Genomic DNA, 23745 nt, shown 5'->3' with positions numbered 1-23745 from the left:
TCCCCCCTAATTTGGTTAGCCCTTTGACCCCTTCCATAGCACACTGATATTATGTTTTTACCTCTTCCAAAAACTATGTATTCTGTTCATGGGAGGCATACCTGCCCCGGGTATGCACCAACTCATACCAACCCATGAAAAGGCCGGCAGAGAGAGCAAACCTCGAGCTCATCGCAGTGCCCTGGATCTGGAAGTGCCAACACCCCTCATGAAGAAAGTCGTTTTTAGACAAGATTATATTAATTATTTCTACAATCATCCTATTATGTTCAAAGCAATCAGCCTTCCTAGTTCTCAGAAATGATTCCACGCTATGAGCCCAAATTCTTTACATATGCAGGTGTGCAGGCTTGTAACATTAAATGCTACAAACAATTATTGCTCCGACCAGGACACCTTGTTAAATTTGTTCAAAATGTCTTTAACATCTTGTATGTAAGAAGGGAGGAGGTTGCAAAGGAAACCCTGTAGGAATTTCTCCACATGTTCAGGCAAGCGCTCAGTTGGTGAGGCTATACCATATATAATAAGCTTCCCTGGGGGAACGTCGCCAACTTTATGCACTTTGGGCAATATGTATATACAGGGAACCCCCAGGTTCCTCACAAATATCATCATCCAATATTAAACATCTTTCCCTCCAATCACCGAGTTTCATATTTATGAAGGGAACTAATTAATCGGTTTTGTGTAACCCCTTGCAACCTATGGAACGTTAGTCTTTCAGTCTGTCAAATTCTGTCTAAATCCTGGTTGTTTCCATACATTGAGTTTGTGATGAGTGCCAGCAGGTATAAATTTGGACCACTGTTTCAATCCACTGTCAATCCCAACATATTTGGAAAATACCAAGTCTGTTTAACAAGGTTTCTAAACTGTCTGGTTCTTTATCCATCCATGACTAACAATTACAAATCATACAAGTAGGATACAGATTGTTTAGGAGGGGATCCCTGTGGAATAACCCAGACTTTCTTCTTGTGAAATTTATTGTAATGCTCCTTTAATTTAAGTAAATAAAAACATCTAAACAAATCTACATGTACATCAGCCAAATCCTCCACGTGTGATGAACAAAAGCCCAATCCTTAACTTAGTATATGTATTCCATTTAATCCAAAGTATGATTTGATAAATTGATAATTGCGAACTAATTTTTATCTTTATCACAATCAGCAGCATTCTCTGGCCCAAAATAGAAGTGCAGGTCCCTTTCAGTTTCAGTTACTCCTTCCTACTATTCTGCAGCCTTTTAGGCTTTCTTGGAGCTGGTCTGAAACACCTAATGTTTGATTTTTTCTTTTTTCTTTTTCCCACCTTCTGCCACCATGTCTGTTTTTATATCTTTTCTCCATTGTTGGTTCTCCAATCTTAATCTGTACATCTCCACTGAAAAAGAAGACATACCCTGGAAGTTGTGGACACATTAGGATCTATGTCCTGTTTTGTACTACTATCAGTATAAGTAAGAGAACTGCTTCTAACAACGTGTTTCCATTGTCTTATCACAACCCCTCTTTCTATCACCAGGCATGTTAACATTGTCATATTTGCTTGCAAAGGTGTAAACACTCCCATCCTTATAATCCACATAATTTTTTTACATCTTTTTATGTTTCTTATTCCGTAAGTCTGCCTGGTGGTCTTCTATCTTTCTATTCATAATCTCCTAATTCTTTTGTATTACTTCCTTAAGATCGTGCCCCCTATCTCCCTCTCCATTTTGTCAATTTCAACCTATATCTCTGCCACTTTTTTATCCGCATATTTCATCAAAATACACAGTGAAAGATGCATTCTACAGGTTGTTCTCCCAATCAATCAACATTTCCTTATCTTAACCTTCAAAGGTGGGAAAAATCAAGATCCGAAAACCTCTTGGTAGCTTCTTCTTGTCCAAATATTTTTGCAATGTTACCTATCCCACCATCTAGCAAGCTCCTGTTTCTTCAACCATTCCAATTTGTGAAACTTAGCTTTCAAACCTTCTTTTGAGTGTCTGGTATGGCCCACTCTTTTAGATAACGTTTGTGTAGAAGACAAAGTCCTGAGCTACCTCATCTCATCTCTCTTTAAAATTGAAGATCATTCTTATATTATATTACAGTTTTAAGGAAAGGCGAGTGTGATTATACTCAAAAGCATACATTTTTTATTTTGGAACAAAGACGAGGTGCAAATTATTTTTGCCTGCTGCTCGTATCATGTGTTTGAGATAGTCATTTTAATACCATTCCGAACCATCCAGAAGAACCAATTGACAGTTCTGATACTTATAAATACAAATGTTATTCTTATCATTGGGATATTTGTAGATAATTTAAAAAGTTACTACAAGGCTATATTTTTCTACATTTCTTGTTAATACCTTCAAGACACAGGTGACATAAATCCCCTACATGGTTAACATATTACTTATTTTTCCAATAGTGAATGTTAGTTCGACTGGTAATAAGCACAGGGACATAATGTTTTTAAAGAATAGGGGCTAGTAAATGGTTCAGATCAGACAAAATGTGTGAGGGATGGTATTATGTCATTTTTGCAAAGGTGCTTAGAGTCAAGGCAATCTACATGGTAGAAATATCTGGAGATTGTAAGTGATGAGACAGATTTAATGACTCCTTAGACTGCCACATTCCAGTTGTGGTCTCACCAATGGTCTTCACTCAATGATGGTGATGACCTTTCACTTATGCTTAATCCCATCAACCTGTGTAGTGTGGTGTTAGAGTATATCTTCAGTGGACAAATGTATACTTGTAGCTTACATGAACAAATGAGTGACTTATGAAGTAACTGTGTATGTCTTGTTGTAAATGGGCTACTCTTTGACTCTGGATTCACCTGACTGCCTTGTATTGCATTTTATATTTGGCAATTCAAGCAAGGCATATAAAAGAAAACTGTATTTAGTTGGCAATATTTAGTTGTTTGCAATGCTATGATGTTTGAATTATAGATCTGGTGTTACCCCAGCTCTTTTAGTTTTAATAGAATGACATATTAATATGCTTAATGCTTAATTATTGGAGCCTTCAGCCAGCAATCTTTGTCTGCTATTGCACCATTCACATTTGTGTTCTCCCTAGAATGCAGCATGGAGTACCAGGTCAGCTCACTTCAGCCATAGGCAAACTTCACTGTGAATAACGATATTCTGCTCCTTCACAAGAGCAAATCCTCACAAAAAGTAGTTCCTTTGGTGCCTGGGACTACTATGACAACCTTTGACAAGAACAAATATTTTTGCTTCTCATCTTTTTTCAATTTGACGGGAACCCAGCAGCTCCTTCAACATCAAAGATTTAAATAAATGACTAAACAAGCATGTACAAAGACAATGAAAAACCTATTGGCTTTGCCAATCCTTGTTACATATTGCTACCTTATGCATCTCTCATGAACATACTTTGTGAAGATTGAATCAAGTTTCTTTTACTTTTCAATGTTATAAAGGCAGGGGAACGTTAGGAAATCTTGTTTGAGCCACTGCACTGCTGATCTATCAGTGAAAAACATACTAAGGTAGTGAGTTAGTAGAGAGAACTCTTAAGTGTCCGTATCTGCCAGGATAAACTCATTGAACTGATGTTGTGCAGTTTGTGCTCCCTGTGTGGGTATTCTGCCCACAGAATGGCAAATAAGTTATCTTGATATTTGAAACTGAAAAAAAAAATCTTTAACATGTTTTTGTTATAGAATAATCAAGGAAGCAAGGCATTCCAGTATTCCAGTGGTTTGAACTGATTATCAACCAAAAACAACTCAACCTACATGTAAACTTGTTTCCAGAGTTCAATTATTGATTCAACATGCTCCCATATGCAGAAGACTGTGAAGTAAACTGGGAAGGGGAAACATGATTTGATACTGTCTGTGTGAGATTTTAGTGGATAGGAAGTTTACCATTGCTGTTAGAAACTGGGTCTCTAGTTGGGAGAGGTATGCACCCTGTTGTAGTACGTACCACAATCCTAGTCAGGGTAAGTCAGATACACAACTTAAATTAATGTGTGCTCACCCTCTGCTAGCTTGGGGCAGACAGGCTTAAGTTAAGTGGCAATGTGTAAAGTATTTACGCAAAACTTAAATTACATTAACACAGTGAAAAACATCCACAAATGACTTCATGCCAGTTTAGAAAAATAGGGAATATTTATCTAGTAAAACAAGAACAAAATCACAAAACTCTAAAAAGTAGAACTCAAGATATGTGTCAAAGACTTGATGTGTTGGTTCCAATCTCCGCAATTGGGTAGATGTGTTATCGTCGAGCCTCACAGTTGGATCCTACATCAGCATCAAGTTCTGTTGAGATGTAGGTGATGCGTCACCATCGAGCCCATCTGATTGGCGATGCATCTTTGCCGAACCTCGCAATAGGGTCCTGCCTTGTTGAGAAATTTGCAGTGCATTGGAGGGCACTTCATCGGTTCCAAGTAGCGCAACGGCCCCAATGTGCCTCTTTTCAGTAGAAAACAGCTGCAGAATCCTCTTCTAAGGCCAAGGACTGGATTGGCACCTTAGACAAGTGAGGACTCAGTTGGCAGAATCGAGCCGCTGGAGCAAAATTGAAGGAAGTCTTTGGTGGCCCTGAGACTTCAAGAACAGGGGGCAAGCCAGCAAGCCCTTGGAGAAAATTGGGCAAGGAGGTAGAGAGCAGGTCCAGTACTTCTCACTTCCAGGCAAGAAACAGCAGGCCAACACAGCAAAGCAGGTAGCAAAGTGGCAGTCCCTCCTATAGCACCTCAATCAGCAGACAGCAGGCCAACAAGCACTACAGTTGGCAAAGTGCCAGTACCATCTGCAGCACAGTAGCTCTTCTTGCAGGCAGAATGTCCTTGGTTGCAGGAAAGTTCTGATTTGGTGGGGTTTGAGGTCCAGTACCTATACCCGGTTGAGCCTTTCAAGTGGGGGAGACTTTAAGTAGAGGCCTTTGAAGTACACAAGATCCCTGCCCTTCCTTCTTCCTGGCTCGAGACATGCTACAGGGTGTTATGAAGCCCTGTTTGTGGGGAGAGGCACAGCCCTATTCAGGTATGTCCGCTCCTCCCTTGCATCTAGCCAAGAAAGACACACCAGCCTGCGGATGGACCATCAGGATACACATGTCACACCCCATCTCCCTTTGTGTGTGACTGTCTAGAGGGAATGCACACACCCAGCTGTCACCCACTCCAGATGTGTATTCAGAGACTGGCACCAGCACAGAATGGTTAAAGTAAGAAAATGCCAACTTCCTAAAAGTGGCATTTTCAGATTTACAATTTAAAATCCAACTTCACCATAAGTTGTGATTTTAAATTGTGAGTTCAGAGATACCAAACTCCAAATTTCTATATTTTCCCAATAGGAAGTTACACTTAAAAGGTTGCTTCAAGGTAACCCCAATGTTAGCCTATTGGAGAGATAGGCCTTGCAGTAGTGAAAAACGAATTTGATAGTTTTTCACTACCAGGAGATGTTAAACTTAAATGTACAAATCCAACTTTTCAAATAGACTACATCCTACCCTTGGGGCTGACCAGAGCCTACTGTAGGGTGACATATGTAATAAAAAGGAAGGTTTGGGCCTGGCAAGTGTGTGCATCTGCAGGTCAAAATGACAGTTTAAAACTGCGCACCCAGGCTCTGCGTTGGCAGGCCTGTGACATGTTTAGAGTGCTACTGAAGTGGTTGGCACAATCAGTGCTGCAGGCCCACTCGTAGCATTTAATTTATATGCCCTAGGCATATAGAGTGCTTTTACAAGGGATTTATAAGTGAATTAAATATGCCAGTTGTGGATAAGCCAATGTTACCATGTTTTAGGGTGGAAAACTCCTGCACCTCAGCACTGGTAAGCAGTGTTTAAGTGCACAGAATCCAAAACCCAGCAAAAATGAAGTCAGAAAAAGAGGTCAGAAGTCAAAAAGTAAGGGAAACCGCACCAAGAATGCCAGATCTAACATTTGCTGATAACATACATTGCGTTTTGCTCCATTCTGACCAGGTACATCATCATCCGCACACACCACCTTCTGCATCGATGCCAGAATATAATCAGATTGAGCAAGTAACCACAAGCCTTACTGGGACCTTGAATTGCACAGGGCTTATATTTTAGCTATCTTACTCAAGCAATCCAAGGGTGATTTGAAACTTTAAGAAACAACTAATTGGCTCAGAGAGTAGTAGCATGAAGTCATCCATAGTTGGTTTTAGCACTAGCTTGAAAAACGGTTGAATCTTCTTTTAAATTGTTCCAGGATTCCTTGTTTTTTGCCCGAAGCTTAGAGATGCACACTGTACTGGGCGAAGTATCACTGAGCAGAAGAGTTTTCTTGTTGCCAAAAATGACCATAAAGCAACCATAATTTATGGTCTTCCATAATGGGGTAGCCATTGTAGGCAATAAGGATAGTTTGCAGCTTGGAAGACAAGGGTGGATTATAAACCCCAGAACTAAATGGGAGCTTTAGCTAATGCATAGTCAGTTCAGAACCGCTCCATTCCACTCAGCTATTAATAAAAGTGGTCCATATTTACAAATACTTTAAAATTATTTACCTCTGTCAGCCTCGTCATTAGCCAAATTGTATCTGTAATGCATGACTCCCTCAAGGTACAACTATCTTCATAACTGGAATTAAAAACAGTGCAGTGTTAAGAGCTGGGAATAAGTGGGACTAGATGTGTAGAACTCAATTCATACACAAATGCGTTATGTGGGAAAGCATTAGCATTTGGCAAGAAGTGGTACATGGGAATGCATGAAAAGAAGAGAAAGCTTTACTGTAATTGGAATGAATGGGAAGGCATCACCTTGGCCCTTGGCCTGAAACCTCTTGATGCACCAGTGAGCAAAGGATAGCCAGTGTATTTAACCAAATGTCACTTGGAGGCATTCAACCTGCCAATCATGTAAACAGAATTTCTAAAGGAAAGAGTCATGTAAACAGACTGCCAACTGCTACCTTAACAGCAATATAGTATGTTCAATGTGTACCTTCTGAATGGTATTTTGTACAATAACTTATTAAAAGTATTATAATTGTGTGTTTGTTTTCAGTTCATTATTTGGAGTATAATGTAGTCTAACACAATTCACAGTTGGTAGGAACATTTAATTTGATTTTCTCTCTTCAGGAAGAAATGAGTTGCTGGCTATTGTTTTATCTTTTTTAGATCTAATTATCCTACTATAGAAAGCTCCCTATCATAGATTATTCAAGTGTAGTGGTTATGTTGCACATTGTACCCTATTCTGTGTTATGTATTTTCATGACAGTTGTTAGAAATGGGATCTTTGGTGGGAAGTCAGGTTACCCCCTGTCCAAGCAAGGACCCTCACTCTAGTCAGGGTAAAGGAAAATCACACTCAATTAACCCCTGCTCACCCCCTTGATAGCTTGGCACAAGCAGGCAGGCTTAACTTCAGAAGCAATGTGTAAATTATCTGTATAAACATACAGGGTAATACAGTGAAAACACTACAAAACGGACAACCGACCAGTTTAGAAAAAAAGGTAATATTTATCTAAATCTAACAAGACCAAAATGACAAAAATCCAACATACACAAGTCAAGATAAGAATTTTCAAAAGAATAGGAATCTTAATCCTTAGAAAACAGTGAGAATGCAGTTGCTACACAAAGTACCTGGTTAGAGTAAAAAATAAAGCCGCACCGACAAGCGTGTGTCTGAAAAGGGTAGCGATGCATTGATTCCTTAATCGCAAGTGGGGCCGTGCATTGTTTCTTCTCCGTTCGGGTCGGTGATGCGTCGATTTTCTCCCTCGCAAGAGAACGATGAGTCGATTTCCAGACGGGTCACCTCTGGTCCGTGCAGAGTTGGGTTGACTTGGACACCCAGGGACGAGGCATGGAAAATCCATTTGCACGATATCAGAAAGCCACGCCGATTGGGGTTTGCAGCGTTATCAGCCTCAAGCGGGTTTTGCATGCCGTTTCTCCAGCTGTGATGCATCGATCTCACAGCCGCAATGCAGGTGGAGCATCGATTTCAGCCGCAAAGCCGGCAGAGCGTTGTTTATCAGCCGCTTTTGTGGAAGGTGTGTCAAAAATTTCCCCGCACAGCGTTCTGTGCGTGGAGTTTCAGTTCATGTCTGCCAACTTCACCTTTCAAGGGCCCAGGGACTGGATAGGGCACAACTTTGCAGGGTAGGAGTCTCAGCAGAGTGTCCAGATGCTGGCAGGGGAAGTCTTTGATGGCTCTGAGACTTCAACAACAGGAGGCAAGCTCAGTAGTTCAAGCCCTTGGAGATTCTTCTCAAGTAGGAATGCACATCAAACTCCAGTCTTTGTCCCCTCTCACATGCAGAAACGGCAACTGCAGGATAGCCCAACAAAGCACAGGCAGGGGCACCACTTCTCCTCAGCTCTTCAGCGCTTCTCCTTGGCAGAGGTTCCTTTTGAATCCAGAAGCGATCTAATTTTCAGGGGGTTTTGTCCAGTACTGACACCCCTTTCTGCCTTTGGAGTAGGCAAACTTCAAAGGTAAGTCTCTCTTGTTTGCAAGATCCTGCCTTGTCCAGGCAAGGCCCCAGCCACACACCAGGGGGTTGGAGACTGCATTGTGTGAGGGCAGGCACAGCCCTTTCAGGTGTGAGTGACCACTCTTCCCCACCCTCCCAGCACAGATGGCTCATCAGGATATGGAGGCTGCATCCCAGCTCCATTTTTGTCACTTGTCTAGGGGAGAGGTGCAAACAGCCCAACTGTCAAACTGACCCAGACAGGGAATCCACAAACAGGAAGAGTCACAGAAAGGTTAAAGCAAGAAAATGCCTACTTTCTAAAAGTGCCATTTTCAAACACACAATCTAAAAACAACCTTTTCCAAAAGATGTATTTTTAAATTGTGAGTTCAGAGGCCCTAAATTCCACATTTTCATCTGCTCCCAAAGGGAATCTGCACGTTAATAATATTTAAAGGCAGCCCCCATGTTAACCTGTAAGAAAGATACGCCTTGCACAGTGAAAACCGAATTTGGCAGTATTTCACTGTTAAGACATATAAAACACATTACTATATGTCCTGCACCCTGCCCATTAGGCTACCTAGGGCCTACCTTAGGGATGACTTACATGTATAAAACTGCACACACAGACACTGCAGTGGCAGGTCTGAGCCTTGTTTACAGGACTACTAATGTGGGTGGTACAACCAGTGCTGCACGCCCACTAGCAGCATTTGATTTACCGGCCCTGGGCACTTCTAGTGCACCGCACTAGGGAATTACTAGTAAATCAAATATGCCAATCATGGAAAGCCAATTTCACATACATTTACGTAGGAGCACTTGCACTTTAGCACTGGATAGCAGTGGTAAAGTGCCCAGAGTATCAAAAACAGCAAAAACAGAGTCCAGCACATATCAACAACCTGGGAAATAGAAGCAGAAAGTTAGGGGAGACCACGCCAAGGATGACAAGTGTAACAACAGTAATGCACTCTGAACGCAAACTGTCCCCCTTCCCTCCCAGGGTTCCCAATAACAGTCTACATATTTATTCTAAATCTTCACTTAGAAATGTTAGACTTGTAATAGCAGTAAGTCATTATAAAAGTAACTAATTTGCGGTATCACGTTGCCCCTGATCGCTTCTTTAATGGCAATTGAGCTTTTAATCAAACATTAATACACCCTGGTCCATTCTAAATGTCAGTATTTCCCATATGAAATACTGCTTAAAGTGTTTTAGTATCATGGGTCTAATGTACGTATACCTGCTTGCAAACCAGTTTTTGCAAATTGCATACAGACTGATTAGAGAAAAGTCATTCAGTTTTTTATATGCCCTTAGTGTAAGGATGTTTATTGAAAAGTTGCTTTTTCAAAGGAGGCTGCAAAACCGCCAAATGACATGTAAATAAGGAAGTCTGTATCTGTGACGCCCAACACTGGGTTAGGAAGACAAGGATCTTTTCCTGGATTAATCATATTCCCAAACAGAAAACCTTTTTTTGAAGCAGCCTACGACTGTGAAATACAAGTGCTCCTTAAAAAATGTTTTCCAGTTTGGGAAATATCGGTGGGAGCCTGCAGTGGTTTGCCTCACCGCTGCCTTCTCCACCTCTGCCTGCTCCACCTCTGCCTGCTCCACCTCTGCCTGCTCCACCTCTGCCTGCTCCACCGCTGCCTGCTCCACCTCTGCCTGCTCCACCGCTGCCTGCTGCACCTCTCCTGCTGCACCTCTCCTGCTGCACCTCTGCCTGCTGCACCTCTGCCTGCTGCACCTCTGCCTGCTGCACCTCTGCCTGCTGCACCTCTCCTGCTCCACCTCTGCCTGCTCCACCTCTGCCTGCTCCACCTCTGCCTGCTCCACCTCTGCCTGCTCCACCTCTGCCTGCTCCACCGCTGCCTGCTCCACCTCTGCCTGCTGCACCTCTCCTGCTCCACCTCTGCCTGCTCCACCTCTGCCTGCTCCACCTCTGCCTTCTGCACCTCTCCTGCTCCACCTCTCCTGCTCCATTCACATGAGAGAGGGTCTCACTCAGCTTTTTCTTTGTGAATCTATCATCACTCCAACTTGGGTGTTGCTATTCGATCAAAAGCTTGCGATCGCAATTGTAGCCACAAAGCATTGATGCATGTCATTATGACTCACTACCAGGAGGGAGCACCCGTTTCATGCCTCCTTCCAATTTCTCCTCGGAATCAATAGCAGAACCTCCTCTACGAGTCAGAAAAGCTCTTCTGGTTTGCAAAAATTGTTTTGTCACAGAACACGTCTGCAATAGCAAACACCATGAATTTGTAATCTGCAGGTCTGTGACCACATACTTGTTTGTTTATCATGCATTATGTTTTATAACAAAATAACCCAGAAATGCAGTGTTTGGCTATCAGTGACATGTCCACTGTAGGCTTAAGGAATATAACTTCTTTTACTGTCAATGTTCCCTATTTATTCGGTGCTCGTTGGAAAATTGTTATACATTCGAGGGGTTTCCCATGATCCAACTGAAATTTCTGGTGCTGGATACACAAATATCGCTGATGAGTAAAATTATTTATATTTTTCAGATACCTGACCGATGGAGGGCTTAATCTGTACACTAGAAGTCTTAACCGTATTCCTGATCTGGCAGCATCCCGGGACGTGATACAGAGAGGGGTGCACGATGTGACGGTGGATGCAGACAGGTAACTAAAAGTTTATTTCCTTGTTTGGCTGTCTCTGGTAATATTCTGGAATGCGCTAATTTTAGCGGGAAACCCGGCAGAATTGTATCTGTTTAATGTAGAACTTTTGTGAATCAGGATAGTGGCACAGAGCATCATTTAACATGTAAATCGAAGAAGTTAGTCCTTTTCGAATATTCTACCACCATGTATTTTCGTGTTGTCATAAATTGTAGTATCAGCATGCTTACAAACACAATAGTCTACTTGGTACCATACTTCTAAGTTGTCTTGGTATTGCAAAGGAAACCCGTAGTATTTGTCCAGATGATTTATCTGAAAGGGTTGCCGATGGGTAGCACTTTGAAAAAGATCACTTTGACTCATCACTCAAAGATCTATCAAACTGATGCTTTGTGGCTGCTATTTTATTCTTGACTGCTGTTATGATATGTATGTGGCACCCAACAAACGTAATTATCTGTTGGCATAATTAGAAGTAATGCGTTAGGATTGGCTTTCTGCTGCCATGATAGGTTTCTGTCATATTTCCGACTTATATTGATCAGTTTGCAAGAGCGCAGTCGGAATGCAGCCCCTTCCCCATTGACGTGCACAGAAGCTTATCACTTTTACAGAACGTACTGGTATACAAAACAGACCAATGAAACAAAAGCACTCTATTGCATGTCATTTTATAGCTTGCTAGATAATAATTGTTGACATATTAATATCGCTCCAAGAAACCTGTATGTGTGGTTTGAAAGTTATTATCAATATCCCAAGGAACATCCATTGACTGAATGTCAAATTTCTAGAAGAAGGAAGTATCGTAAGTTTTAATTAAATAATGGTACTGTTAAGACACTAGGTCTTGTAGCAGAAGTTAAATAATTGATGTGTTATCGTGGAGGTTTTCAGTTGAGAAACCTTCTGAGATATCCCTCTCAAACGAAAAACTGCTTTTGCAGTGCCAGGTCAAGCATCTTCAATGATCAAACATGCATGAGTAAGGTGCACTCGTCATAAGACTGCTGAATAATGCCCTCTACCACTGGATTGCTGTATGAATGCAAGTGGAATGGAACCTACAGAACGATACAGTATAACTGAACTTGACTTAATTACGTTCAGATATGGACTGCAGCTCTACATATGCAATTTACCATCAATCACTCTTGATTTCTTTGGCTCTTCAAGGTATCTATTCTAAAAACAGCTTCCCATTCTTCTGTACCCACCCTGTGTCAATCGCTGCAGTTAACCCGGCAGGCTAGCAAGCCAGAAGAAGGGCATAGAGGAAAGCAGACCTCCTTTTATTATTATCTCAGTATTTCCTCTCTTCCAATGGACCTTTTGACACATATTAGGATTTTTCTGGAGTTAAAGTTGTTTACCTGTTGGCATATATCCACAGTCTGTCATTTGTGGAGTGTGTTTCCTGGCAGTCATTATCAAGGACCTTGGTAAGACTTTGTTAAACTCCTGGTTCATCTGGGCAAGTCACTTGCTTTATGTTCCTGTTTAATATGCTATTAGCCTCACAATTAGTCTTGGAGAGAAGGTTCCATGAAAGGCCACATGGCCCATCCTAGAGCGATCATCATAAATCTGGAAGGTGGAATAGCTTTATTTAGTGTTGTTCCTCTGCTAGCACTGTCCCTGTCTTGCACTGATTGAAATCATTGATTGGGCTTGGGGTGCCGCTCCGCAGCAGCTCCATTAGACCTGAACGTTTATGAAGTGTCCTAATGCAGATTTGTGACTTCTATTGGTGTTAATTATTTTCGTTAGTATTGAAAACGTGACTTTTAATCAATGATTATAATTTCTGTGATTGCAGACTGCAGCCATGTAATAAAAATTTGATACATTAATTTTATAGATTGAAAGAATCACATTCTCGTTCGTTAAAATCTCCCTACATTTTACTACTTGTGGGCACTACATTTATTTATCAATCACTGCTGATATTTTTGACACACAAAATACTAAGAACAAAGCTTTCATAAAATGGAATTACTGTATAGTAATGTCTAACATTCGACTTCCTGTGCTGTTACATAAAGTGCGCGAAGTTTGTTGTTACAAATGTATAGTTCTCTAAAATTCTCTTCAGGATGTCAACATCTTCTACACCTGTACAAGAAGTAGGGGTGTTTTCTAGATTCAGAATATATTGTGTACTACTGCATACCTGTGGAACATAATTAAAACATGTGTAGCAGGTTTTTTTTTAAAGTAATTATATCATTTGTTTGCCCCTTGTTCTGTACAGTTGGATTGATAGCTACATATATATAAATCTTAAAAAATCTGGTGATAGCCACATGCTAAGATCCACTAAAATATTTCAGCCAGCTCCATCCATGTTTTTGAGCCAATTCTGCTGCTTTCAATAATTTATAATCAAGTACTATGTTTTTTTTATTTTTATTTAAACGTAATTTCTTTATGTTTAATGGCATTAATACGTGATCTGCAAGGACAGAGTGGTTCAATCAACCAACCCGTCCGTATGCACTGCCCTTATTTTTTCAAATTATTTTTTGAGGAACGTATATCATATGAACTATAATTCCGAATTGATATCTGTGGATTTGCAGAGGAAATGCCTTAACTCATAAAAATACGTCTGCTTTTTCTATAGGGACAGCTTATTGTGAGATGGGACCAATTTCAAATAAATAAATGTAGAGCTTTTATACTTTCACTTGTTAATTAATAGACTCCTAACAAAATGAAATTGTATTGCTCACATTGGTTTTATGCTGTGCCAATATGAACGTTCTTTTTTGCTCACTACAAAAAAGTGATACAAAACAGCACACCCTTCAAATATGTAATATTGCTCTAAACAGCGCAAGGTTGCCAATTGGCCCTAACCATGCGGCTTTTTGTAATCCGATCTAATGTTTTCCTATGATGTGATGTTCCAATAATCCCTCTTTCCTAAATCTTTCTGCACCATTCAAAAGGCAGCATTCTGAAACTCATATCATTTATAATCATTCATATTACAAAGATTTCTGTACTTGCGTTTGCGTGCATGCCTGTGTAACATTTGTAAAACAATAGTGGATACATCTACACAGTAAACATCAAAATCAATATATTCATTTAAAGTGTTAGTTTCAAACCGGGTTAAAATATACAAGTGTACATAAGATATTAGCACTGAATATAAACAGTACATGGGCACAGCTGCCTCTTAATCACTTCAGATGTCTTTCCTCATGCCATCAACCGAGGCTCCCACTCTTGGATTGCGATGTTAAGTGTCAGAGTGTAGTATTCGTGCATAGTATTAAATATATTACCATTGAATTTACATGCTGAAATGTGCCATGGCTTACTTGTCAATAGAACACCTGACGTGAAAGCTAAAGTTTTCAAGAACTGTCTCGGCCTGAGAATGTACAAATGTGAATTTGGAAAGAGGTTCAAGGTGACCGAGGATTACCAGTATTTTGTCTGCAACCATTAGCATTTTGCACTCCTTTATGTTTTGGAATAACACCCTCCTGTCATCAAGGCTACAGCGATGAGTAGGCGGCAGATGGCACCAGCTACAGGGATCCTTATGTCAATAACATGAGGTTTTAGCAGACCAGCTGGTGGCACCTGGCACCAAGGCTTAACAATTGTGATGGCATTCGCAGAATCGCATCTGTCGCTCATAGATTTCCAAACATACTTAAACGCAAAGTAACTAGTAAAGTTATCTTCTTCATATTACTTATATTCTCCCAATATTGTATAAGCTGTGCCACCAAACAGCAAGACAGAATCCTAGTGCGAAATATGATTATGTAATACCCACTGTTGCTGCTTGCAGTGTATTCCAGTGCACAAACAATGCAACTATTTTGTAGTATGATTTCAAAAAGTGTCCTCAATGCAGTCTTGAATCAGTGAAAGAAAGGCACTGACGTACAACGAAGGATCATCATTACAACACAGGGCACCCTCTTGTCATTGTATGTTCACGACACTTCTGAGGTCTATTTCTCACAAATAGGAAACACCCACCTGTAGCCAGTACAAGCATTGTATATGTAAGTTAGACAGATAAGGTAAAGTTAATTTTCCTGTTTTAAGTGGTTTATGGGAAAGGTGTGGGTGTGACCATGTGTCATATGGGATAAAGTATCCCCTGCCGTACATGATAAGTATATTGCAAGTCTCCACTAATTTCCATAACCTGATAAAGGAACTTGCCTTTCCGCCTCGTTCCTCTCTGTGGTTATGGAACTCCCCAGTGACTTGCAATATCCTTATCATGTACTCAGTGCTTAATTTGTAAACAAAAAGGTGCCGGTGCCCAGAGCCCTCCTCTTACATATGCAGCTGCTGCAATTAAACGTGCGAGCACAGAGTACTGAGGCAGTGTAATCCTGAAGCCATCTCAGGCCTCTTTAGTCCATTTACAGCCACTCTCTGCCCCTTCAGCTCACTCTTGCTGCTTTCTACTTCCTCCCTTTGTGACGCTTTTTCGTTTATCCCTTCATCCGTTTTTCCCATATGTGTCGTTTGCTCGCAGCAAATGCTTGAAGCAGATGAATAAGCCATGGTCCTCAAAAATAAGTGCCGGTGCTCAGCACCGAAAACAACTAGCACAAATTAAGCACTGCATGTACCGCAGGGTTTACTTCATCCCTTATATGTTTTGTTAAGGTTTGTAAAGTGCATAGTTTCTCCAAGAATAGGGCTTCCGAGCGCTAGACCCAGAGTACAAACAACTGCAGCAGCCAGCACCCCAAAAGATGAAAGTGGGGGCTAGATGAAAAAAAGCAATGTGTTAAGGGATTTCCTGAAAAGCAGATTATTTTGAATATTCATAATGAAGATGGGAAGTGAGTCCCAAAGAGAAGGGGTCTGGGTCCGTAAATATAGGTCCCCCGCTCTGACTCTCCTCACTCGGGGAATGTCCAAATGTCAACTGCTCTGATATTAATAACATTAACCTCAGGTCTCCATTGTAGTCAACCCGGAACAGTGTGCAATATATATTGCATTTGATATATTCCGACACAGTAATGATCTGAATTTATGAGGTGCAATAAATTTCACTCAGTTGTGATTATTGCCCACAAAAATGGGGCATAACATGCTGTTAGAAATGGGGTTTCTGGTTGGTTAGGATATGCACTAAGCCAGGCAGAACCCACCATTCCAGTCAGGACACTTCAGTTAACACACGAAAGATAACCTGTGGTCACCCCGGTAGCTTGGCACAGGGCCGTTTGGCTTATCCTCAGAGACAATGTTTAAAGCGTTTGCCCAACACACTCACACCAGTGACACAATAAATATATTGCAAAAAGCTTCCACATAGGGATATATAAAAAATATATTGTGTATATTGTACATAAGACATAGTTCAAAACACCATCATTCCATCATTTATAACCACTGTGCATACTATGCAAATTCTGAAACAGTACTTATTTCCTTGTCAGGGCAAGAATCAAAAATGTCATACAGCATAATATCCGGGCATGAAATGCAACAGTTGTGTTAAAACAAGAGAACATACAAATTACCAGATTTCTCTGGAAACACTTATTGGACAGCGCCCCTGCACCCCTATTATACTTTATGTGACTAAGGCCCCAAACATAGGCCATAGCAGTGCCTGGGGCCCATCACAGGATATACAGTAATGCTTTCAAAGACAATCACTAAGATAATATTTGGTAGTCTACTCAAGGCAAAAACAACATTCCTCACAAGGGCTTTGGCAAAGACTGCAAATTGAACTGTTGCCCTGATTGTGGGGATTAAGCAGATCGCTACCGCAGTGCCAGCCCAGGATCCCTATCGGAGCATCCCAGTTAGGCTTGGCACCGCAGTAGAACAAAAAAAACTCAGGGCCACCTGCAAAGGCACACGCAGTGGCTTTTGTGAGACCCTGGTGGTCTCACGTCGGGTTTTCGATAATTGGTGGGCCGTGCTGGTTGGGACAGCCTCAGCTGCCTGCTGGCTGGTTCATTGGTCTCTGCACACAGCAGTATCTTAGTAGAACCTGAGGAGACCAGGATCAGGGCACAAGGAGCAGTCAGGCCAGCCATACAGACAAAAGAATGGCAGATCCTCCTGGCAATCTAGAAGTGTCTGGTGAAATCAAAGTCAGGTAGCAGCTGGCTGCAGGCAAAAAGTAGAAAAGCAATCCAGTGAGTCCTATGTGCCACCCCACAAGCAGCAGGGCAACAACAGAAGAGCAGTCCAGATGAGTCCTTTGTGCACTGCAGCAGTCCTTGTGACAAAGGTCCAGTCCCAGTTCCAAAGTGCTCTCAAAATAAGGGGCCAGACCCCTGACTTATATGCCAAAATGCCTTTGTTCAAATGGTGACTTCGAGGAACCCTTTCAAGTGTAACACATCCCTTTTGAACCTAGCCCTGGCTCCAGGCATCAGTACGGTTTAAATCAGTCATTTGTGTGAGGGCAGTAAACATCTGTTAGAAATGGGGTCTTTGCATGACAGTTAGGTCACCCCCTGTTCACTCTAGTCAGGGTAAAAGAGAATCACCCGCAGCTAACCCCTGCTTACCCCCTTGGTAGCTTGGCAGAGCAGTAGGCTTAACTTCAGAGTGCTAGGTGTAAAGTATTTGTACCAACACACACAGTAACTTAATGAAAACACTACAAAATGACACAACACAGGTTTAGAAAAATAGAAAATATGTATCTAAACAAAACAAGAATAAAACAACTAAAATCCACAATACACAAGTCAAGTTATCAATTAAAAAGCAAAAAGAGTCTTTTTGTAGTTTAAAACACACACTACCACGATTAGTGTGAAAATGTACCTTGGGTGTGTCAAAAATACCTCGGCATGGGCGAGTGTGCATCAAAAAAGGGCTTACGATGCGTCGATTTCACTCACAAGCGAGACCTTGCATCGTTTCTCCTTTCGTTGGGTCGGGCGTGTCATTTCTTCTCTCCGCAGGAGAGAGATGCCTCGATCTGGTCAGCACTCTCGGGTCCGGGCAGGCCCTGCGTTGTTTTTACACGCCCAGCGGTGTTTGAGTCGGAAATCCAGCTGCACGATGATCCGAAAACTATGCAGCGCTGGTTGCGATCTCCCAGCCTCCGTCAGCAATGCTGTGCGTAATTTCTCCAGCTCCATGCATTGATTCTTCGGTCGCGTTTCTGGTGAGAGTCGATTTTCAGCCACAGAGCCGGCGGCGCATCGTTTCTTCAGCCGCAGATCGGAGGAACGTCAATCTTTTACCCACATGGCACTCTGTGAGTGTGTTAGAAATGGGGCGTTGGTTGACAGTCAGATTACCTCCTGTTCAAGCAAGGACCCTCACTCTAGCCAGGAAAAAAGAGAATCACCCTCAGCTAACCCCCACTTACCCCCTTGGTAGCTTGGCAGAGTAGTAGGGTTAACTTCAGAGTGCTAGGTGTAAAGTATTTGTACCAACACACACAGTAACTTAATGAAAACACTACAAAATGGCACAAAACAGGTTTAGATAAATAGGAAATATTTATCCAAACAAAACAAGACTAAAATGACAAACATCCACAATTCACAAGCCAAGTTATCAATTTTTAAAGATTAAATTCAAAAATAGCGCTTAGAAACACAAAATGCTTCGATGAGGTGTTAACACGGCATCGTGACGGAGTCGTTCCCAGCAATCTGACACTAGCGGCATCGGCCACGGAGTCACGCAGACCCCCAGGTACAGTACCTTGGTGAAGAGTGAAAACAAGCCGATGCGCGAAGTCGGGGATGGTGGCATCCGCGCGAAATGTTGAATCTACCCACTTCGAGCAGCGTCGGTTACTACGTGGTGCGGCAACTTCCACGGAGTTGCGGACTTCGGCGGGGCTACAGCGGTGTCAGGCCTGCGAAGGTCATCGCGTTCCAGCGAAGATCACGGAGTCGGTTGCAGGCGGAGTCACCGGATTCAGCAGCGGCGTCGGTCCAGAGTCGTCCGAAGTCGATTTCGTTGAATTTTTACCAGTTTTTCCTTTCAAGGGCCCAGGGACTGGATAGGGCACCACTTGTCAGGGCAGGAGCCTCAGCAGGGAGTCCAGGTGCTGGTAAGGGAAGTCTTTGATGGCCCTGAGACTTCAGAACAGGGGGCAAGCTCAGTCCAAGCCCTCGGAGAGTCCTTCTCAAGCAGGAATATACCACAAAGTCCAGTCTTTGTCCCCTTGCACAGGCAGAAGCAGCAACTGCAGGATAGCTCCACAAAGCACAGTCACAGGCAGGGCAGCTCTTATTCAGCTCTTCTCCAGGCAGAGGTTCCTCTTGGTTTCCAGAAGTGTTCTAATGTCTGTTGTTTTGGGTGCCCTTCTTATACCCATTTTGCCCTTTGAACTAGTCTTACTTTAAAGTAAAGTCTCTTTTGAATGTGAAATCCTGCCTTGCCCAGACCAGGCCCAAGACACTCACCAGGGGGTTGGAGACTGCATTGTGTGAGGACAGGCACAGCCCTTTCAGGTGTGAGTGACCACTCCTCCCCTCCTTCCTAGCACAGATGGCCCATCTGGAAATGCAGACTACACCCCAGCTCCCTTTGTGTCACTGTCTAGTGAGAGGTGCAACCAGCCCAACTGATCCAGACAGGGAATCCACAAACAGACAGAGTCACAGAAATGGTGTAAGTAAGAAAATGCTCACTTTCTAAAAGTGGCATTTTCAAACACACCATTTTAAAATCAACTTTTCTAAAAGATGTATTTTTAAATTGTGAGCTCAGAGACACTAAACTCCATGTCCATCTGCTCCCAAAGGGAATCTACACTTTAATCAGATTTAAAGGTAGCCCCCATGTTAACCTATGAGAGGGGCAGGCCTTGCAACAGTGAAAAACGAATTTAGCAATATTTCACTGTCAGGACATATACAACACATTACTATATTTCCTACCTTAACCATACGCTGCACCCTGCCCTTGGGGCTACCTAGGGCCTACCTTAGGGGTTTCTGACATGGAAGAAAAGGGAAGGTTTAGGCTTGCCAAGTCGAATTTACAGTTAAAACTGCACACACAGACACTGCAGTGGCAGGTCGGAGACATGATTACAGAGCTACTCATGTGGGTGGCGCAACCAGTGCTGCAGGCCTACTAGTAGCATTTGATTTACAGGCCCTGGCACCTCTAGTGCACTGTACTATGGACTTACTAATAAATCAAATATGCCAATCATGGATAAGCCAATTACATACACATTTTGTAAAGGAGCACTTGCACTTTAGCACTGGTTAGTAGTGGCAAAGTGCCCAGAGTAACAAAAACAGCAAAATCAGAGTCCAGCATACATCAACAACCTGGGGAAAACAGAGGCAAAAAGTTAAGGGAGACCACGCCAAGGATGAAAAGTCTAACAGCAGCCTATTGACATATAAGGTGTGAACGTCCTGTCACATCCCAGGAAGACTATTAGTATGCAGATGGATGCAGATACCTCTCCTGTCACACCTAGCCCCTTATGTGTTGTGGCTGTCTGGAAAGAATGCAAAAGGTGTTTCTGTCACTCTGCCCTAGACATGGATTGGAGTCCGGCTGCAGAACACTAGTGTTATAAGCACAAAGAAATGCCCATTTTCTAAAAGTGGCATTTCTAAAATAGTAATGTAAAATCCAACTATCCCAGTGATCAGGAATTTTTACTACCATTCCAAACATACCAAACATGCCAAAGCTGTTCCTTTCAGGTTAGAAATTACTGCTTAAGTATGTATAAGGGAATTCCCAATGCTAACTCATGAGAGCAGAAACCCTCACAGTAGTGAAAAACAAAATAGGCTGTTTACTACTACTAAGACAAGCAAAACATAAAATTGCATGTCCTACCTTTTACATACACAGTGCCCATAGGGCTACGTAGGGCCTACCTTTGGGGTGACTAAGGCGTAGTAAAAGGGGAGTTTAAGCATTGGCAAGTAGTTTGAAATGCCAAAACAATGTGGTTGTAAACTGTGCACGTAGGCACTGCAGTAGTAGGCCTGAGACAGATTTGAAAGGCTACTTCTGTGGGTGGCACCATCTGCACTGTAGGCCCACAAGTAGCATTTAACTTACAGGCCTTGGGTACACCACTTTACAAGGGACTAACAGGTAAAGTAAACATGCCAAAAATCTGCAGATTCCACTGTTTAATGCACCAAAATCTACAGTGGATGCACATTACTAAAGGCTTTCAGTGCACCACTTTTCAAGGAACCTATTAGCACTTGAATTAAGCCAATCATACCAAGTTTTAGAGGAGAGCGCACATGCACGTTAGCACTGGTTGGCAGTGGTAAAGTGCCCAGAGACCTAAAGTCAACAAAGAGAGGGTCAGAAAAATAGGAGGAGGAGGACAAAAAGTTTGGTCATAACCCTGCAGAAAGGGCCATTTCCAACACATGCTGATTGAGCTATTTAATGCACCAAAATCCACGTCCCATTATTTATGAGGCCTCTTCCTCCTGTAAATTTCACCATATTTTACCTGCTGAAATTTAAAGGTGGAAATCAATTGGGGGCGTGGCATTTCTCATAATGGCGATATGTGCTGTAACTTGTTATCACACGAACCACAGTTAATCGAGCAGATCATAATCAATGCCTATGTGTTACCTTTCACCGCATGGAGGATCCGAAATAATGTGCTTTTTTAGTGTTACTTCACCTTAGAGAGTGGGCTTGTATTGCGCAGTACCTCAAACCCACTCACCCTTGGGCTCTTCCTGGCTGAATAGAGCAATCTGGCTGATTTTCTGGTAGTGCTTGATTATAGCTATTCGGTTTCTAAGCATCTCATATTTTGCAGATAAGATAACCGACATAGGGCTATTTAATACATTGTTTTTTATCCATGATCACATAATTTTGGTCTAGCAGAGGAGCCAGGATTAAACGACTGGTCCCTGCACCATAGGCTGTCTGTGAGCAAGGGCGTCGCAAATTCATCCGTTCTGCCAGCATGACAATATTTCAGAAGCATCGGTACAGAACCTTATGCGCTGTCTTCCATCGTGGCTCTTGTGTAATATTTTTCATAGACACAATGGCTGAGCATTAGACAAAATGAGTAAGCAAGTGTGCCTTGACAAAGTCCCAAGAGCAGCGCAGTCGAGATCTTTTTGACATTTCATGCAGTCACGCGTGAAACCTAGGTTCTGGATGAATGCATAGTATCTCTCAGAAACTACACATTAGCAATGGCTCGTGTGTTCTTAGCTATAGTCCGAAATAATGAATGAAGATGGTGCTTTTAATGTGGCCCGGTGCTAAATTACTGTTTTTGGCTTTCCTGCTTGGAGCTTTTGTTAAAAAAAAAAAAAAAAAAAAAGTCAAATGTTGCTGGCTGTTCTTATTGCCGTTTTACGTGACATTTTATGGTGCTTAAATACTCGCATGCTGACTGCCGAGTGTATGCTAAAGCCAACTGTTTTTATTCCTGAAGCAACTGCTGAAGGGGCCGTAGAGTACACGCAAAATGCGACGGGCGCCGCCAGTCGTTCATGGTGACATTAATGGAATACCTGATTATTGTGTCATTTACGGCCTTGAAACCGGGGCGGCGCGCTAGTTTTTTGCTCAATTCCCTGCACACTTGCTTGGGGAAATTAAGATTAGAATTAAACGAAGGGCAGCATGTGCCCGGCAGATAAAGAGTTCATAGAAGGAATTAACTGTGTGGGATTATATATGCGCATGAATAATAAATAGCGTTTTTTCTGCTTCTCCCTTTTTGCGAACAAACGGTACCATAAAAAGCAGGCGCCACGTGCTAATTTCACAGTTGAATTTCCAAGCAATGTGCCGCCCACAAGGGCTTCATTTGACGTCTGTACGAAGAGCTAAAGCGAAAGTCATTTATATACGGTGCCAAGCGGGCTGGGACACTTTACTCGGGGTCGTTTCACTGGTGGCCTTCTGGCTGCGGCTGATAAATGTTACATTCTTTTGCTGCAGCTGCACCGAGTGGGAGGCTGGTGGCAGATATTTACTGGTGACACATGTTCTCTCTTTACAGACCTTGGGGTAGCTTCTTTTATTCGGGCTGTCCACGTCTATGTTTCGAGGGACGACAATGTAGGGCTTATTTCAAAACTCGAGCCACAAAATATTTTTCCATTATACACATGGGTCTGTGCTGGGATTATGAGGGAATTATTACTCTTTCTTAAATGTTAGTTTATGTTTGCAGATTTGTAGAGCGCATGGCTGCCCAGGTGCCTCCCAGCGCTAGGTGGGAGAGATCAGGTTACACAGCAGCACAAAGTGAGGTGGTATTTCCAGGTTTATTGTGGGAAGAGCCAATTTCCTGAACCTTAGCCTCATTGTTTTCTTTGCATAACCATAGTACACATTGGCAATTTAAAGGGGACCTTCAATGAATCTAAAAAGAAACATTTTAGCCAGTCCTGCGTTGCATACAACCATGGACAACAGACATTTTTGAATGCAGAAGCGAGAATGCTCCCACCATATTTTACAGAAAGAGGACATAAATACAAACGCCTTTCATTTAAAAAATGATAACGATTACATTATTAATCCAATGCATAATGCTAATATGTGTGTATTTTTTATTGTACTACTAAAGGGCCATCCGTTGGAAGATGCCACAATACTTTTCAAAACCCAA

The 23745-nt window shown here is 42.2% G+C and overlaps 1 protein-coding gene across 5 annotated transcripts in view; it reads left to right on the top strand.

Moving 5' to 3' along the window:
* Positions 1–23745, top strand: part of NAV3 (neuron navigator 3) — a 1001553-nt gene that overhangs the window by 524590 nt on the left and 453218 nt on the right. For all 5 annotated transcript variants that reach the window (XM_069228788.1, XM_069228787.1, XM_069228786.1 and 2 more), the window contains one exon: positions 11037–11156. In XM_069228788.1, the coding sequence (XP_069084889.1) occupies positions 11037–11156 (120 nt within the window). The remainder of the gene's footprint in view (positions 1–11036; positions 11157–23745) is intronic.

The sequence above is a fragment of the Pleurodeles waltl genome, chromosome 4_1 (genome assembly GCF_031143425.1).
Source record: "Pleurodeles waltl isolate 20211129_DDA chromosome 4_1, aPleWal1.hap1.20221129, whole genome shotgun sequence".
Lineage (NCBI taxonomy): Eukaryota > Metazoa > Chordata > Amphibia > Caudata > Salamandridae > Pleurodeles > Pleurodeles waltl.
This window is presented reverse-complemented; position numbering and strand designations above follow the sequence as displayed.